This window comes from Enhydra lutris, unplaced genomic scaffold (assembly GCF_002288905.1).
Source record: "Enhydra lutris kenyoni isolate GAN:26980312 unplaced genomic scaffold, ASM228890v2 scaffoldscaffold3, whole genome shotgun sequence".
Taxonomy (NCBI): Eukaryota; Metazoa; Chordata; class Mammalia; order Carnivora; family Mustelidae; genus Enhydra; species Enhydra lutris.
Genome location: NW_019154087.1, coordinates 27,388,171 through 27,402,269, shown reverse-complemented (window position 1 = coordinate 27,402,269; position 14,099 = coordinate 27,388,171). Strand labels below are relative to the sequence as shown.

The window sequence follows — 14,099 nt, the reverse complement described above, 5'->3', positions numbered from 1 at the left end:
AATTTTTAAAAAAGAAAATATGATTATTTGACAAAGAAGTAATGCATTCTAAACTAGAAAGGGATATTTTAATATTTTTGTTAAATATATGGGGGAAAAAAACCTCTAACTAAAAACCTAAGTTTTCTTTCATTTTCCCAATTACCTAATCCAAATCCTCAACTAAGCAATGTAGTTCAAAAAAGAGGAATGGTTAAATCAAGGCTTCATAATGAATAGTACAGACAGAACTTAGCTTCACCTTTCCCTATGTTAAAACACAGTGTTTTGTATCTTTGAACATCATCAGGCATTTCACAAAAACACGGCAAGTGCATTATTATCAGAAGGTAAACAGAAAGGCTAATAGATTTAAGAAAAAGGTTTAGCAATTTATAACAGTCATCCCTCCCAAAAATGTGAAATGAAAATGATTCAGCTTCTGTGTTAGACAGTAAGCTTGAATCCAGATATCCTACTTGCTATCTGGGGATAATGATGGAACTCTCACGCTCTAGTACCTTGATTTCCTTCCAGACCTCAATCAAAGGGTTGGGGGAGGGAGTAGATCATTGCTAAATGAAACAATGGGTCTCTGGTAAAGAGCACCTGCTCAGTAAATATTTTTGCTTCTTTCATTCCTTCCTTTCCATTCTAACACCTATTCCTACCTGAGTCAGGATACTCAACTCCATCCTCCTTCATTTTGAAACAAAAGTATTCCTAAAAAATCCACCTTATAATATGGTAGTGCTAAAAAAAAAAAAAAAGAAAAAAGAAAAAAAAAAAAAGAAAACAAGGGGTAGATCTAAGGTTATGACATTACTTATTAAAGTTAAAAATATAGGGCCGCCTGGGTGGCTCAGTGGTCAAGCATCTGCCTTTGGCTCAGGTCATGACCTCAGGGTGCTAGGATCAAGTCCCACATCACCTTCCCTGCTCAGCAGGGAGTCTGCTTCTCTCTCTCCCTCTGTCCCTGCGCATACTCTCTCTCTAATGCTCTCTCAAGTAAATAAATAAAATCTTTAAAAAAATAAAGTTAAAAACACAATATAACTGCATTGTGTGGAAGCAAAAATAGTTGGATTCAGGTGGTAAAATTGAGGAAGATTTTGAAACTGTCTTAAAATTTTTTTGTGGTTACTTTACACAAGTAATAGGGGAGGGGAAACAAAAACTACAAGTACATGATTATTTTTATGACTTTCTTAAAAGTTCATATTTATTTTAAGAGAGCGCACCTGCATATATGAGTTGGGGAGGGGCGGAGGGAGACAAAGAATTTCAAGCAGACTCTGTGATGAGTGCAGAGTTCAAAGTGGGCCTCTAGCCCATAACCTGAGATCATGACTTGAGCCAAAATCAAGAGTTGGACACTTAACAGACTGAGCCATCCAGGGGTCCCCAGGTACATGATTATTTCAGCAGATGCAGAAAAAGAGCATTTGACAGAATCCAACACCCTTTTATGATATAAGCACTCAAACCAACTAGGGATAAAAGGGAACTTTCTCAACCTGATAAAAGCCATATATGAAAAACCTACAGTCGGGGCACCTGGGTGGCTCAGTGGGTTAAGCTTCTGCCTTCGGCTCAGGTCATGGTCTCAGCATCCTGGGATCAAGCCCCGCATCGGGCTTTCTGCTCAGCGGGGAACCTGCTTCCTTCCTCTCTCTCTGCCTGCCTCTCTGCCTACTTGTGATCTCTGTCGAATGAGTAAGTAAAAATCTTAAGAAAAAAAAAAAGAAAAGAAAAACCTACAGTTAACATCTTACTAAACAGTAAAAGACTAAAAGCTTTCTCCCTAAGAAAAGGTGTCTGTTCTCACCATTTCTATTCTACATTGTACTGGAGGTTTTAGCCAGGGCAATTAGCCTAGAAAAGTTAATAAAAGGCATGCATATTGAAAAGGAAAAAGCAGAACTAATTCTATCTGCAGATTACATGCTCTTAAATATAGAAAAACACAGAGGATTCACAAAAACTATTAAAGCTAATAAGTTCTGCAAGGTTGCAAAATATATGTTCAATCTACAAAAATCAACTGTCTCTTTATATACTACTAATGAACAATGTGAAAATAAATTAAGAAAATAATTCTACTTACAAAAAGAATAAAATACTTGGGAACAAATTTAACCAAAGAAGTATAAATTTTGTACAATGAGACTACAAAATAGTGAAAGAAGACATCACATGTTCATGGATCAGAAAACATCTTATTGTTAATGGTAATAACTTTTGCAAACTAATCTACTGATTCAACACAATCCTTATCAAAATCCGAGTGGACTTTTGTGCAGGAACTGCCAAGGTGATCCTAAAATTGATATGTAAATGGAAGGCACCCAGAACAGTCTAAACAATCTTGAAAAGAGGAACAAAGTTAGTGAACTCACACTTCCTGCTTTTGAAACTCACTCCAAAGCTGTAAGTAATGATGACAGTGCATACTGGCATAAAACAGACAGGCAGATCAATGGAAACAAATTGAGAATCCAGAAATAAACCTTAACATTTATGGTTAATTGATTCTGACAAAGGGGTCAAGAAAATCAATGGGGGAAAGAATAATGCTTTCAATAAATGATGTCTGGGTAACTAGATAGCCACATGCAAAAAAAAAAAAAAAAAAAAAAAAATGAACCTGGACACTTAATTATCTCAAAATAGATCACAGATCTAAAATTAAGAGCTAAAACTAGAAGACAATACAGGAGTAAACCTTTGTGATCTTAGGTTAGAAAATGGTTACTTAGATAAAATAGCAAAAGCACAAGAGATAAAAGAGAAGACCGATAAGGACTTCATCAAAATTTAAAACTTCTGGGGCACCTGGGTGGCTCAATCAGTTAACCAACCGCCTTTGACTCCGGTTCTGATCCCAGGGTTCCCAGGGTTCTGGGATTGAGCCCCACATCGGGCTTCTTGCTCAGGAGGGAGGCTGCTTCCTCTTCTCCCACTGCCCCTCTCCCTGCTTGTACTCTCTCTCACTCTAATGAATAAGTAAAAATTCTTAAAAAAAAAAAAAATTAAAACTTTTGTGCTTTAAATGACACCATCAGGGTGCCTGGGTGGCTCAGTGGGTTAAAGCCTCTGCCTTCGGCTCAGGTCATGATGCCAGGGTCCTGGGATGGAGCCCCACATCAGGTTCTCTGCTCCGCAGGGAGCCTGCTTCCTCCTCTCTCTCTGCCTGCCTCTCTGCCTACTTGTGATCTCTGTCTGTCAAATAATAAATAAAATCTTTAAAAATAAATTTAAAAAAATGATACCATCAACTAAGTAAAAAGAAAACACACAAATTAGGAGCAAATATTTGCAAAACATAGATCTGATTTAAAATAAATATCCAGAATATATGTATAACTCTTTAAAAAAATTTTTTTAATTTAAATTCAATTTAGTTAACATATAGTGTATTATTAGTTTCAGGGGTAGAATTTAGTGATTCATCAGCTGCATATGTATGGAGCTGGTGCTCATTACATCAAGTGCCCTCCTTAATGCCCATCACCCAGTTACCCCGTCCCCCCAGCACCTACCCTCCAGCAACCCTGTCTGTTCCCTATAGTTAAGAGTTCCTTATGGTTTGCCTCCCTTTCTCCTTTTATCTTATTTTATTTTTTCCTCCCTTCCCCTTCTGTTCATCTGTTTTATTTCTTAAATTTCCTATGAGTGAAATCATATGGTATGTCTTTCTCTGGCTGACTTATTTCACATAGCGTAATGTAGTCTAGTTCTATCCACATCATTGCAAATGGCAAGATTTCATTCTTTTTGATGGCTGAGGAGTATTTTATTGTATATATACACCACATCTTCTTTATTCCTCCATCTGTTGATGGACATCTGGGTTCTTTCCATGTTTTGGCTACTGCAGACACTGCTGCTATAAACACTGGCACAAGTCAATAACAAAAAGACAACCCAAATTAAAAAATAGGCGAAGGGTTTTTGAATAGACCTTTCTCTAAGGAAAATATACAAATGGCCAAAAAGCACATGAAAAGAAGCTCAACATCATTAGCCATGAAAAAAGGCAAATTTTCTGTAAATGCTAATCTCCAGGGAAATGTTAAAAAAACACAAAAAGGGAAAATTAGTGTTGACAAAGATGTAGAGAAATTGGAACCTTCATACATTTCCTGGTGGTAATGTAAAATGGTGCAGTGTTTGCAAACTATGGGAAATAGTTTGGCAGTTCCTTGGATTGTTAAACCTACAGTTACCATATGGCCCAGCAATTCCACTCCTAAGTGTATACTTAATAGAACTGAAGACATTGTTCACAAAAAAAAAATGTATACAAATATTCACAGCAGCTATTATTATTCATATTGGCCAAAAAGTGGGAATACACAATGTACATCAACTGATGAATGGATAAACAAAATGTATATCCACATGATGGAATATTATTCAGCAATTTTAAAAAATGACAAACTACTACATGACAGAACATGGACGAATCATGAAAACTTTATGCTGAGTGAAAGAAGGCAGCCTAAAAAGATCACATATCTTATGATTCTAATATATGAATTGTTCATAAAAGGCAAATGTATATACACATAAAGCAGATTAGTGGTGCCTAGAGCCGGGGTGAGAGGAACTGAGAGAGTGGGGAGTAATTTGGGTACAGAGTTTCTTTGGAGTGATGAAAATGCTCTAAAACTAGGTCATGGTTAATAAATAAAATCTTAAGGAAAAAAAAAAAAAACAAACTAGGTCATGGTGATGGCTGCACAACTCTGTGAATATACCAAAAACCCTGAAAGTGTTTAAATGGGTAGATTGTATGGTCAGTGAATTGTATCTCAATTAGGAACACCTACAACTCTGAAATAAAATCTGCCTATGAAACTGAATCTGTAGGAACAAAGAAAGTGAAATGCCATAGTGAAAGTCAGATACAGCAGCATGAAAGAAAAAGGAGAAAGAAGGGGAGAAGGAAACAGAAGACGAAGGGGAGGAGACAAAAAAAAAGAAATAATTCGACCTGGTAACATTAGATAAAACTTTACTTATCACATTCATTTCTCTTACTGTAGCAAACCATCCAGTTCTGAATATCTGTAAGTGAAAACAGTTGTAGGATATACAGAAAGTAGCAAGTGAGAATTACTTTCATGCATGATAAGAAGTCAGGCTTAAGCAACCACTGGTTCCCATTCAATTTTTATAAATGTAAGTGAAGGAACATAATTAAAAGCAGGATCGAAAAGTTATAATCCTCAAATTGATGACTACAAGAAATTTAGCTCCCCAAACTTTAAAGAAAAAAGTTCTCTTCTATGATCTTCCTCAACTTTCATTTAAATACTAAGCACATTTCATTAGACTGTCTATGGCCATACCACCCCAAACGCGCCCAATCTTGTCTCATTTGACTTTCTGAACCTCTGTTGAAAATGACCTATGCCCATCACCTACCATTCTGAATCACTGGGAAATCAAAAGTGGCTTACCTTTTTTAATGTACTGAAGGAGGGCCAGGACTGATATCCATATTCAGATACAAATCGAGCTTTTGGGAAAACTTTCCAATCCCAGCAATCACTGGTATAGTCATAAAAATGTACATCACCAAAATTATTGTCATATGGGTTGACAGAGAGCCAGCCTTCTTTAACAGATTCGGCCCCATTTGTAGGGCTGGATATGATAAAAGGACGAGTCTTGTCTTCCTGAGTCCAGAAATAAAATGATTTAAAAGACATTTCACCCAATAAAGTACAAATCATTCACTTTTTTATTAAGTGTTTGTTTTAATTCCAATATAGTTAACATACTGTGTTAACATTAGTTTCAGGTGTACAATATACTGATGCAACACTTTCATCCTCACCCAGTGCTCAACATGACAAGTATCCTCCTTAATCCTTATCACCTATCTCATCCATCCCCCTCACCCACCTCCCTCTGGTAATCACCAGCTTGTTCTCTATAATTAAGAGTCTATTTCTTGGTTTCTCTCTTTCTCTTTTTCTTTTTTTTTTTCCTCTGCTTATTTTTTTTCTTAAATTCCACATATGAGTGAGATCATAACAGTATTTGTCTTTCTCTGACTGACTTAATTCACTTAGCAATATACTTTCTAGCTCCACCCATATCGGTGTAAATGGCAAGATTCCATTCTTTCTTATGGCTGAGTAATATTCCATTATATATGCCATAGACACACACACACACACACACACACACACACACACACACACACACCCCACATCATCTTTACCAATTCATCTGTCATGGACATTGGGCTGTTTCCTTAATTTGGCTATTGTAAATAATGCTGCTATAAACACAGGGGTGCATATATCCCTTTGAATTAGTGTTTTTGTATTTTAGGGGTAGATACCCAGTAGTGTGATTACTAGATAGTCAGGTCTGTTTTTGACCTTCTGAGCAAACTCCATACTGTTTTCCACAGAAGTTGCACCAGTTTGCATTCCCACCAACAGTGCCCAAGGGTTCCCCTTTCTCTGCATCCTCCCCAACATCTGTTGTTTCTTGTGTTTTTTATTTTAGCCATTCTGACAGGTGTGAGGTGATATCTCACTATAGTTTGATCTGCATTTTCCTGATGGTGAGTGATGCTGACCACCTTTTCATGTGTCTGTTGGCTGTCTGCACGTTGTCTTTGGAGAAATGTCTGTTTATGTCAGATCACTTTTTAAAAAAACACTGTCAAGTTCCAGGATGCCAAGTGACTGCAGAAAAATAATAGAACCATTAACCTTCTGCATTCAACAACCACCAGCACCTGCTATTCACCAATCCTTTATATCCTTTTATAATTAACACAGCTTACTCCTCAGTACCTGCTCCCAATCTTTTTCAAGAATGCTGTGCCTCTACATTACCTTCTACCAACATGGGTAGTGTACAGTCTACTGCAGAATTTCTCATCCTTGGCACTACTGACATTCTGCACTTGATAAATTTTGTGCATTGGTGACCAGAAAAAGGGAGCAAGGGGAGACATAATGTTTAGCAGCATCCCTGGTCTCTACCCACTAGACGCTAGTAGTACCCTGTACACACACCAAAAAATGTCTACAGACATTGCCAAATGTGCTCCTGTCCCTTGGAGGACAAACTCGCCTCTACTTAAGAAACACAGGTCCAGTGCTTAAGAATTAGAGGCTAAGGTGCAGGATATAAAATTAATACCCAGAAATAAGTAGTATTTCTACACACTAAAAACAAACTAGCAGGAAGAGAATTTTTTAAATTATATACACTGTTTTTCCTTTTCTAAGATTTATTTATTTATTTATTCGACAGAGAGAGACACAGCGAGAGAGAGAACACAAGCAGGGAGAGTGGGAGAGGGAGAAGACGGCTCCCTGCTAAGCAGAGAGCCTGATGTGAGGCTTGATCCCAGGACCCGGAATCATGACCAGAGTGGCAAAGGCAGGCGCTTAACCAACTGAGCCACCCAAGCACCCCAAGAAGGAGAAATTTTAAAACAACACCCTTTATAAATGCACCAAAAAGAATAAAATACCTAGGTATAAACTTAACCAAAGAGATGAAAGACCTCTACTCTGAATACTATAAAACACTGATGAAAGAAACTGAAGATGACCCAAACAAATGGAAAGATATCCCAGCTTGTGGGCTGGAAGAACCAGTATTATTCGAATGTCCATACTACTCAAAGCAATCCACAGATTTAGTGCAATCCCTATCAAAATACCAACAGAGTTTTTTACAAAACTAGAACAAATAATACTAAAATTTGTATGAAATCAGAGAAGACCCCAAATAGCCAAAGCAATCTTGAAAAAGAAAAACAAAGCTTGGAGATGTCAAAGTTCCAGGTCTCAAGATATACTACACAGCAGTAGTAATCAATACAGTATGGTACTGGCATAAAAACAGATACATAGATCAGTGGAATAGAATGGAGAGCCCAAAATAAACCACAGATTATATGGTCAGTTAATCTGTGACAAAGGAGGCAAGAATATACAATGGGAAAAGACGGTCTCCTCAATAAATGGTGCTGGGAGAAATGGACAGCTACATGCAAGAGAATGAAACTGTATCACTCTTTAACATCATAAACAAAAATAAACTCAAAATGGATTAAAGACCCAAATGTGAGGTCTGAAATCATGAAGACCTAAAAACCATAAAAAAAACACAGGCAGTAATTTCTCTGACATTGGCCATAGGATCATTTTTCTTTATAGGTCCCTTCACACAAGAAAAACAAAAGCAAAAATAAATTATTTGGATAACATCAAAGTAAAAAGATTTATACAGCAAAGGAAACTACCAGCAGCGTGCGCACGCACACGCGCGTGCGCGCACACGCACACACACACACACGCGTACACACACATATATCAAGAACATGTACAACTCAGTACCAAACCCCGAATAATTCAATTAAAAAATGGGCAGAGGACTTAAATAAAATTTTTCCCAAAAAGACATAAAGATATCCAATGGACATGTGAAAAGATTCTCAACACCACTTGTCATCAGGAAAATGCAAGTCAAAACTAAAATATCACTTTATATCTATCAGAATGGCTAAAACCAAAAACACAAGAAACAACAAGTGCTGGTGAGGATATGGAAAAAGGGGAACCCTTGTGCACTGTTGGTAGGAATGCAAATTGGTGCGGCCACAGTGGAAAACAGTATGGAAGTGCTTTGAAAAATTAAAAACAGAAATACCATATAATCCAATAATTCTACTACAGGTATTTACACAAAGAAAATGAACACACTAATTCAAAAAGACACGTGTACTTCTGTGTTTATTGCAACGTTATTTACAACAATCAATATATTGAAGCAATCTAAGTGTCCATCAATAGACAAATGGATAAGGAAGATGTGGCACGCATATATACACACACACACACACACACACACACACATACATATATATTCCATTATATATATCCCATTATATATATTCCATTATATATATATATAATTCTATTACATATATTCCATTATATAATGGAATATGGCACAGCCATAAAAAGATGAGACTGTGTCATTTGAGATGGACCTTGAGGATACTATGGATGGATGCACCTAGAGGATATTATGGTAAGTGAAATAAGTTCAGACTGAGAAACACAAATATTATATGATTTTACTCACAAGTGGAATCTAAAACAAAAACAAAAACAAAAGAATAGACAAACAAAAAGCAGAATCAGACTTATAATTACATAGAATAAACTGACGGTTGTCAGAGGTGGATGGGTCAGCAGCTAGGCAAAATGCGTAAAGGGGAGTGGGAGATACAGGGTCCCCATAATGGAATGAATAGGTCATGGGAATAAAAGGCATAGCAGGAGAAAAAAAGGAAATAATAGAGGATATTGAGTCAGAATGACTTGAGTTTAAATCTCAAATCAGAACCTTATTATTTTTGGACAGATCTAAGCCTCAACAGTCTCTTCTGTAAAATGGGGAAAATAACAGTACCTACTTCATAGGACTACAGTAAATGGTAGAGAACTCCTGTGTGGAAGACATGGTTAAATTTCACTGAAATTCATGTTCTCATTTCCATAATATAGAGCTGTTTCTAGGAAGTTACTTTCTAACCTCTCTGCATCACTGTGGGGCTATGTGCCTCCTTCTCATCCTCCTGGAATCATGAGCTCTTAACCACTGAACTGTGAAATGAAAATGCTCAAATATTAAAATCCATTTCTTAAATCCATCAGATATGAAAAATGTAATACCAACACTATGAGTAAAAAGATTATAAATGTTTTATAAATATTAATTAAAGCTTATACCATCATAGGTTGTGTATAGAAAAATTCGTCATGACACATGACTAAGCATATCAGGTAAACTAAAAATCTGAACCTAAGTTTTTCATGAATTCTCACTGAAATGTCTTCACATAAATGAATAATGCCATAAACTATGCATATTTGGGTGCCAAAATCACATACTATTCTTTTCCCTTTTCAAACTGCTTCAGGATATACCCAAATATTTAAAATATCTAATTAGAGATAAAAAATATAGGAACAATCAGATTATTAAATCACACGTTGAACATTAAAGTTTTTAAAAGTTATATCCTTCGAAGGCATTAGTACAAAAACAAATGCTGCTTCCTCTCCCTATCAAAAAAAGTTAACTTATATTATCATATAATGTGTATGTAGCAAATACTAGTATAATATGCCTATTAAAAAGTAGTGATGAAAAAGAACCACCATAAAGGAAGGGCTCTATGATGGAGTTGGGAACAAGCTCTTTCCTTTCCCTTTCTCCTTATTTCACATATCAACATATTCATATATATCAATCAACATATTCATATATATCAAGTTCTGCTTTAGCATTTATAATTACAGAATTTTATTTTTTTTTAAAGATTTTATTTATTTATTTGTCAGAGAGAGAGAGAGAGAGTGCACAAGGAGACAGAGTGGCAGGCAGAGTCAGAGGGAGAGAAGCAGGCTCCCCGCTGAGCAAGGAGCCGGATGTGGGACTTGATCCCAGGATCCTGGGATCATGACCTGAGCCGAAGGCAGCGGCTTAACCAACTGAGCCACCCAGGTGTCCCTATAATTACAGAATTTTAAATGACACATTAGACCAAATAGACTTTACAGACAGACACAGTACATACCATCCAAGAGCAACAGAATACACATTCTTCTCAGGTACACATGGAACACTCTCTGAGAGAGATCACCAGTTAGGGCATAAATCAAGTCTAACAAATTTAAGAATACTGAAATCACTCAAGCGTATTTTTGGACCCCACGGGTATGGAACTAGAAATCAATTAGGAGAAGAAGGCTGGAAAATTCACAAATACATGAAGATTAAGGAATATGCTACTGAACAAACAATGGATCAACAAAGAAATCAAAAGAGAAATTGAAAAATACCTTGACAAATGAAAATGGAAAATACAACATACCAAAACTTATGAGATGCAGCAAAAGCAGTTTAAGAGGAAAGATCAGAGATAAATGACCATTTCAAGAAAGACAAAAACTGTCAAATAAAGAACCTAACTTAACATCTTATTAAACTAGAAAAAGAAGAACAAATATGGCCCCAAGTTAGCAGAAGGAAGGAAATAACAAAGACCAGAGCAGAAATAAATGGAATAGAGACTTAAAAGACAATAGAAAAGATCATTGAAACAAAGAACTGGTTCCTTTAAAAAATAAATAAATAAATAAACAAAACCAACAAACCTAATTTAGCCAGACTTGCTTATTAGGAAAAGAAAGAGAGAGGACTCAAAATCAGAAATGAAAAAGATGTTATAAATTATATCTCAGAAATACAAAGAATTGTAAAAGACTACTATGAACAACTATACACACAAAAAAATTGAGCAACCTAGAAGAAATGGATAAATTCTTAAAAACATACAACTTTCCAAGACTGAATCATGAATAAATAGAAAAGGTGAACAGACCAATTAACTAGTAAGGAGACTGAATCAATAGTCAAAAATCTCCCAACAAACAAAAATCCAGGACCAGACAACTTCACCAGTGAATTCTACCAAATATTCAAAGAAGAATTAATACCAGTCCTTCTCAAACTCTTGTGAAAAAAAGAAGAGGGAAAACTTCCAAATTCATTTTACAAGATAACCATTACCCTGATACCAAAACCAAACAGGGTCACCAGAATAAAATTACAGGCCAATATCCTCGATGAACACAGATGCAGAAGTTCTCAACAAAATACTAATAAACCAAGTTCATATAAGTAAAAAAAAAAAAAAATATATATATATATATATATATATATATAAATATATATATATATATATATATATATATATATATATATATATATATATATATTTATATAAAATGATCAAGTGGAATTTATTCCAGGGATGTAAGACGATTCAACCCCGGCAAGTCAATCAACATGATACACCACATTAATAAAATGAAGTATAAAAATCATATGCTCATGTGAACAAGTACAGTACAAGTGTCTGACAAAATTCAGCATCCATTTATTATAAAAAGTCTCAACAAAGTGGTTACAGAGAAAACATACCTCAACATAGTAAAGGCCATATAGGACAAGGCCACAGTTAACATCACACTCAATGGTGAAAAACTCAAAACTTCTAAGATCAAGAACAAGACCAGGATGTCAACTTCCACCCAAGAGAGCACTGGAAGTCCTAGCTCGAACAATGAGACAACAGAAAGAAATAAAAGGTATACAAACTGGAAAGGAAGAAGTAAAGCTGTCACTCTTTGCAGATGACACGATATTATATGGAGAAAACTCTAAGACATCACAAAAACCTTTTAGCATAAATACAGTAAATTGTAGGCTACAAAATCAATATATGGAAATGTGTTGCATTTCTATGTACTAATAATTACTAGCAAGAGAAATTAAGAAAATAATCTTATTTACAACTGCATCAAATAGAATAAAATATCTAAGAATAAATTTTACCAAGGAAGTGAAAGACTGAAATTATTATTGAAAATTATAAGACACTGAAAATTGGGGTGCCTGGGTGGCTCAGTTGGTTAAGTGTCTGCCTTTGGCTCGGGTCATGATCCCAGGGTCTTGGGATTGAGACACACATTGGGCTCCCTGCTCAATGGGAAGCCTTCTTCTCCCTCTCCCACTTCCCCCGCTTGTGTTTCCTCTCTTGCCGTCTCTCTCTCTGTCAAATAAATAAATAAAATCTTAAAAAAAGAAAAGACACTGAAAATTATAAGACTTTGTTAAAAGACACTGAAGAAGACATAAATAAATGAAAAGATATTATGTACTGATAGACTGGAAGAATTAATACTGCTAAAATGTCCATACTATCCAAAGCAATCTACAGATTCAATGCAATGCGTATCAAAACCACAATGCATTTTTCATAAAATAGAACGAACAATCCAAAAACTTTTATGGAACCACAAAAGTCTCTGTATAGCCAAAGCAATCTTGAGAAAGAACAACAAATCTGGAGGCATCATGCTTTCTGACTTCAAAACATGTAACAAAACAAAAGTAATTAAAACATTACGGTATTGGCATAAAAACAGCCACATAGATCAGGAGAATAGAAAATCAAGAAATAAATTCATATATGTATGGCCAATTAATTTATGACAAAGGAGACAAGAATATACAATGGGGAAAGGACAGTCTCTTCAGCAAATGGTGTTGGAAAAACTGGATAGTCACATGCAAGAGAATGAAATTGAATAACCATCTTCAACCACGCACAAAAGTTAATGCAAAATGGATTAAAGACTTGAATGTAAGATCCAAAATCATAAAACTCCTACAAGAAAACATAGGTGGTAAGCTCCTTGACACTGGTCTTGGCTTGATTTTTTTGGATTTGACACAAAAAGCAAAGGCAACAAAAAAGAACAAGTGGGACTACATTCAAACTAAAAAGGTTCTGTACAGCAAAGGAAACCATCAACAAAATAAAAAGGCAACATACTGAATGGGAGGAAATACTTGCAACCATATGCCTGCTAAGGCGTTAATACCCAAAATATATAAAGAATTTATTTGTCCAATTCAACAGTAAAAAACAAACAATTAAGAAATGAGCCAGGAATCGGGGTGCCTGGGTGGCTCAGTGGGTTAAAGCCTCTGCCTTCGGCTTGGGTCATGATCCTAGGGTCCTGGGATTGAGCCCCACGTCGGGCTCTCTGCTCTGCAGGGAGCCTGCTCCCCCACCCCCCACCCACCCCCCCGCCTGCCTCTCTGCCTACTTGTGATCTTTGTCTGTCAAATAAATAAATACAATCTTAAAAAAAAAAAAAAAAAAAGAAATGAGCCAGGAATCTAAACAGACACTTTTTCCAAAGAAGACATACAGATAGCCACTAAGTACATGAAAAGGTACTTAACTAATTATCAGGGAAATGCAAACCAAGACCACAATGATGTATCATCTGACACCTGTTAGGATGGCTATTATCAAAAAGATAAGAGATAACAAATGTTAGCAAGGATGTGGAGAAAAGGGAACCCTTGTGCTTTGTTGATGGGAATGTAAGTTGGTATAGTCACTAAGGAAAACAATATGGAGGATACCTAAAAAATTAAATGTAGAACTACCATATGATCAAGCAATTCTAGTCATGGATATT

General features: G+C 35.9%; 1 protein-coding gene across 1 annotated transcript in view; it reads right to left on the bottom strand.

Moving 5' to 3' along the window:
• The window catches only part of LOC111154592 (mannosidase beta), a 122,154-nt gene that overhangs the window by 24,932 nt on the left and 83,123 nt on the right, over positions 1–14,099 (bottom strand). The window contains exon 12 of the mRNA XM_022514262.1: positions 5,448–5,666. Coding sequence (XP_022369970.1) covers positions 5,448–5,666 — 219 coding nt within the window. The remainder of the gene's footprint in view (positions 1–5,447; positions 5,667–14,099) is intronic.